The 5,479-nt window shown below is 45.1% G+C and overlaps 1 protein-coding gene across 1 annotated transcript in view; it reads right to left on the reverse strand.

Annotated features, from left to right (window-relative positions):
- PDCL (phosducin like) overlaps positions 1–5,479 on the reverse strand; it is a 14,973-nt gene that overhangs the window by 2,506 nt on the left and 6,988 nt on the right. Inside the window, exon 3 of the mRNA XM_007468369.1 lies at positions 1,163–1,344. Within this exon, the coding sequence (XP_007468431.1) occupies positions 1,163–1,344 (182 nt within the window). The remainder of the gene's footprint in view (positions 1–1,162; positions 1,345–5,479) is intronic.

Here is a 5,479-nt window from a genome sequence, read left to right on the forward strand (position 1 = left end):
GAGCGGTTCTTTCTGACCTGTTATGGTCTTGCTTGAGTCTAATGCCCTGAAATCATCCTCCTGGTCAAGGCAGACTCCTCACTTAATCCTCTTGTCCGCTCCCCGACCCCGGCGGGTATTTCCAGCCAAGAGCTGCTTTGGGCCACAGCCAAATGATTTCAGGCACTTCTAGACATCCTTCCGTGGTCAGAGAGCATGGTGGGGAATAAAGGATCCTTTTGAAGAACGCTTTGGGAAGGTAAGAGAGAGTCAGGGACCTAGTTCCAAATATCTTCCACAGTGAGTGCCTGCTTCTACTGTATTGCTTCACTAAAATAAATTCTCATGAATAGGCTTCAGGTGAAACAGAACAACATCATGGAAAGAACAGGAAAATCTGGGTTAGAATCCTAGTTCCTATTAGCATTTCTTAATTGCACTGCCCTGAGCAAGTCCCCTCCCGCCTCTCAGCTTTGGTTTCACCATCTGTAAAATGGGGATAATATCTCCCAATCTCAGAGGTTTGTTTCTGGCTCAAGGTAAGACCTCGAGAAAGCACAGGAAGCTCACATTTCCTGAGCACTTTCAACCGGCCTGTGATGGGCACTGTATCGAGAGACTGACCTCATTTAACCAATGACAAACCAGAGTCAGAGTGGAAGAGACATCCCCACAGTTACTAGTGGCACAGCTGAGATTCAAACCCAGGTGTGGCCAAGCTATGACATGACTGCACTTTCTCCTGCACTGCACCACTTCTTAGTATCTTTTTTAAAATTTATTTTATTTATTTATTTTTGGCTGCACTGAGTCTTCGTTGCTGCACAGCTTTCTCTAGTTGCAGTGAGTGGGGGCTACTCTTCACTGCAGTGCACGGGCTTCTGATTGTGGTGGCTTCTCTTGTTGTGGAACACAGGCTCTAGGCACGAGGGCTTCGGCAACTGTGGCACATGGGCTCAGTAGTTGTGGCGCACGGGCTTAGTTGCTCCGCAGCATGTGGGATCTTCCTGGACCAGGGCTCGAACCCGTGTCCCCTGCATTGGCAGGCGGATTCTTAACCACTGCGCCACCTGGGAAGCCCTGCACCGCTCCTTGGAGGCCAAATCAAACCCCTCCGCCTCTTGAATCACTAAGCCCAGCAGCCAGGGTAGCCTCTGAGAAAGGCCTGGGCGCTTCTAATTACCTTCCCACTGATCTTCTCCTGGAGGTCCTTCTGCTTCCGCTGCTCCTCCTCTTCGTCCACATGGGACCTGCAGCTCATGGACAGCTTCTTGATCAGCTTCTCCATCTCCCGGCACTGCTCCTCCCGCTGCTCCGTCTCCAGCTGTTTGAAGCGGCGCCAGTCGTTGATCACGCCTTTTGGACCTGAGGTGGGGTGAATGTGGAGGTGACCAAGGAGGAGCGAGGGATTATGGGCCAGCACACATCTGTCTAAAGCTGGCTCCATCGACACCACAGTGACACTCACACAGGGCAGCATGGTCTACACGCAACCATGTCCAAGGCAGCCCAGTTTGCAAATTAAAGGGCCACACGAAGGCCCAACGTTAGGAGATGCGTGAAATAAATTCAGATTCATCTACTCAAAGGAAAACAAAGTGACTCTTAGAAAGAATGAGGCAGCTATATGTTCCCTGCCATGAAAAATGTCCAAACATATTAGGTCAAAAAAAAAAGCAAAATGCAGAACAGTATCATGGTATGATCCTTTAATTTTTAGAAAAAGAACTGTATGTCCATGTATAAATATTTACAGATATTTGTATATGTGCATGTACATTTGTATGTCCATAGAAAAATAGGTAAACTGTTAACAGTGGGTGTCTCTAGGCAGTGAGATCTAAGGGGACTGGTAAGAGAGAACTTTTACTTTTCTCTTACTATGCTTCTGTATTATCTGACTTTTTTTTTTTTTTTTTTGCTGTACGCAGGCCTCTCACTGTTGTGGCATCTCCCGTTGTGGAGCACAGGCTCTGGATGCGCAGGCTCAGCAGCCATGGCTCACGGACCCAGCCGCTCCGCGACATGTGGAATCTTCCCGGACCGGGGCGTGAACCCGCGTCCCCTGCATCAGCAGGCAGACTCTCAACCACTGTGCCACCAGGGAAGCCCTATCTGACTTTTTTAACAAGATTGTGGCAGGTTGTTCTGTTAGTTAAGCTACCCACAAACCCCCCTGTCCCCATGCTATATAGCCCTGCCCGTTACCACATGACTTGCAATACCTCCTGTGGGATTAGAACATGTATACCCAGCCCACTGATGTGGGGCTTGCCCATGTGACTTGCTGTGGCCAATGGATTCTGAGCAAAAACGCAATGAGTCACTACATGTTTCCAACAGCCCTCTCTTGCTCTCTATACTTGGTCATGAGAACAGCATGTCCCAGACAGGGGCTGCTCCTTGAGCCTAGTTCCTGGATGACAGGACATACAAAGCAGAAGCGGGGCAGCTGTTGACCCCAACACGCAGAATGTAACATGATTGAGAAATAAACCTTTGTTGTCACAAGCCACTGAGACAAAAATATAAACATCTGTATAAAGAAAACTTTAAAACGCTGCCAAGAAACACTACAAAAGACCTGAATAAATGGAGCAACGCCATATTCCTGGCTAGGAAGATGAAACATCAAAAGGGTACCAATTATCCCCAAATTAATCCATATATTTAATGCGTTTCTGATGAAAGTATGTGATTACACACATGTGCCTGCTCCTGAATTTGCGGTGGAAAAATAAGAAAGCAAAAGTTAAGAAAATAATAAGAAAGCAAAAGTTAAGAAAATAATAATAAAAATAGAAGGGTATTGTATGGGGGGGGGACCAGACCTACCAGATACTAAAACATATTATAACACGATACTTAAAAACAGTGTGATATAGCACAGTAAAAGACAAATCAGTGGAAGAGACTACAAAGTACGGCTAAAGACACAAATATAAGCAGAAATTCAGTACGTGATAAAACTGACATTTCAAAACAATGGAGAAAAGATGGTTTATTCAATAAATGATGCTGAAACAACTGGGCAGCAATCCAAAAAAAATTAAGTTGGAGTCCTACCACATACCTTGCACGGAAACGAATTCCAGATAAATGGTTGTGTTAAAAAAAAAAAATCATAAAAATACTAAAAAAAAAAAAAAAAAAGTCATGGGACTGTCTTTTTATAATCCTGGAGTGAAGAAAGGCCTTTTACATAAGAAACAAAACTAAGAAACTATAAAATAACGCTTTTGGGGCTTCCCTGGTGGCTCAGTGGTTGACAGTCCGCCTGCCGATGCAGGGAACGCGGGTTTGTGCCCCGGTCTGGGAAGATCCCACATGCCGCGGAGCAGCTGGGCCAGTGAGCCACGGCCGCTACATGCCGTGGAGCAGCTGGGCCAGTGAGCCACGGCCGCTCAGCCTGCGGGTCCAGAGACTGCGGGTCCGGAGCCTGCGCGTCCGGAGACTGCGGGTCCGGAGCCTGCGCGTCCGGAGCCTGCGCTCCGCAATGGGAGACACCAAAACAGTGAGAGGCCCGCGTACCGCAAAAAAAAAAAAAAAAAAAAGGCTTTCAAGCACTAAACTGGTAGAAATATTTGCAACTCAAACCACAGATTAATTTCCTTAATATATAGCTCCCTAAGAAGAAAAAGACCAACTACCCAATTTCAAAAATGAGCAAAGGGGCTTCCCTGGTGGCACAGTGGTTGAGAGTCCGCCTGCCGATGCAGGGGACACGGGTTCATGACCCGGTCCGGGAAGATCCCACATGTTGCGGAGCAGCTGGGTCCGTGAGCCATGGCTGCTGAGCCTGCACGTCCGGAGACTGTGCTCTGCAACGGGAGAGGCCACCACGGTGAGAGGCCCACGTAATGCAAAAAAAAAAAAAAAAAAAATTCAAAAATGAGCAAAGGATATGAATACAACCTTTAAAATTATGAAAAGAGGCTCAACATCACTCCTAAAAAGATAGAAAATAAAACTACGGTGAGTTGCCATTTGCCATCATGAGGATGGCAAAGATCAAAAAGTGTGATAACATAGTAGAAGGTCACATATATGGGGAAATATCACACTCCTGCTTAAACTATAAACCAGTACCAACTCAACTGACAGCAATTTGGAAATAATAAAATGTAAAAGTGTAAATATGCCATTTCTCGGAATTTATACTACCAATATACTCATACCCACGATTTAGGTTATATCAAACACCTATCAATTTGAGAAGCTGGATTCAAACGCAGGCAAGTCTGTTTGAATCATCAGCATGTTGCTATGCATACACATTCGTATTGTGCAGTGAAATGGCTAGAACCACGCACAGTGAAATGGTAACATTAGGTTATCTCTGGATGCGGGTCTGGAATTAGAAGTGATCACGGCCCACTACTAGTCCCTCCCATCAGGAAACTTAACAAGCCTCTTAGATAGCCTCATCCACCAGAGGGCAGACAGCAGAAGCAAGAACTACAGTCCTGAAGCCTGTGGAACAAAATCCACATGCACAGAAAGATAGACAAGATGAAAAGGCAGAGGGCTATGTACCAGATAAAGGAACAAGATAAAACCCCAGAAAAACAACTAAATGAAGTGGAGATAGGCAACCTTCCAGAAAAAGAATTCAGAATAATGATAGTGAAGGTGATGCAGGACCTCCGAAAAACAATGGAGGCAAAGATCGAGAAAATGCAAGAAATGTTTAACAAAGACCTAAAAGAATTAAAGAACAAACAAACAGATGAACAATACAATAACTGAAATGAAAACTACACTAGAAGGAATCAATAGCAGAATAACAGGCAGAAGAACGGATAAGTGACCTGGAAGATAGAATGGTAATTCACTGCTGAGGAACAGAGTAAAGAAAAAAGAATGAAAAGAAATGAAGACAGCTTAAGAGACCTCTGGGACAACATTAAATGCAACAACATTAGCATTATAGGGGTCCAAGAAGGAGAAGAGAGAGAGAAAGGACCCAAGAAAATATTTGAAGAGATTATACTTGAAAATTTCCCTAACATGGGAAAGGAAATAGCCACCCAAGTCCAGGAAGCGCAGAGAGTCCCATACAGGATAAACCCAAGGAGAAACACACCGAGACACATAGTAATCAAATTGGCAAAAATTAAAGACAAAGAAAAATTATTGAAAGCAGCAAGGGAAAAATGACAAATAACATACAAGGGAACTCCCATAAGGTTAACAGCTGATTTCTCAGCAGAAACTCTACAAGCCAGAAGGGAGTGGCATGATATACTTAAAGTGATGAAAGGGAAGAACCGACAACCAAGATTACTCTACCTGGCAAGGATCTCATTCAGATTTGATGGAGAAATCAAAAGCTTTACAGACAAGCAAAAGCCAAGAGAATTCAGCACCACCAAACCAGCTCTACAGCGAATGCTAAAGGAACTTCTCTAAGTGGGAAACACAAGACAAGAAAAGGACCTACAGGGCTTCCCTGGTGGCGCAGTGGTTGCGAGTCCGCCTGCCGATGCAGGGGACACGG

The sequence above is a fragment of the Lipotes vexillifer genome, unplaced genomic scaffold, assembly GCF_000442215.2.
Source record: "Lipotes vexillifer unplaced genomic scaffold, Lipotes_vexillifer_v1.1 scaffold1285, whole genome shotgun sequence".
Classification (NCBI taxonomy): domain Eukaryota; kingdom Metazoa; phylum Chordata; class Mammalia; order Artiodactyla; family Lipotidae; genus Lipotes; species Lipotes vexillifer.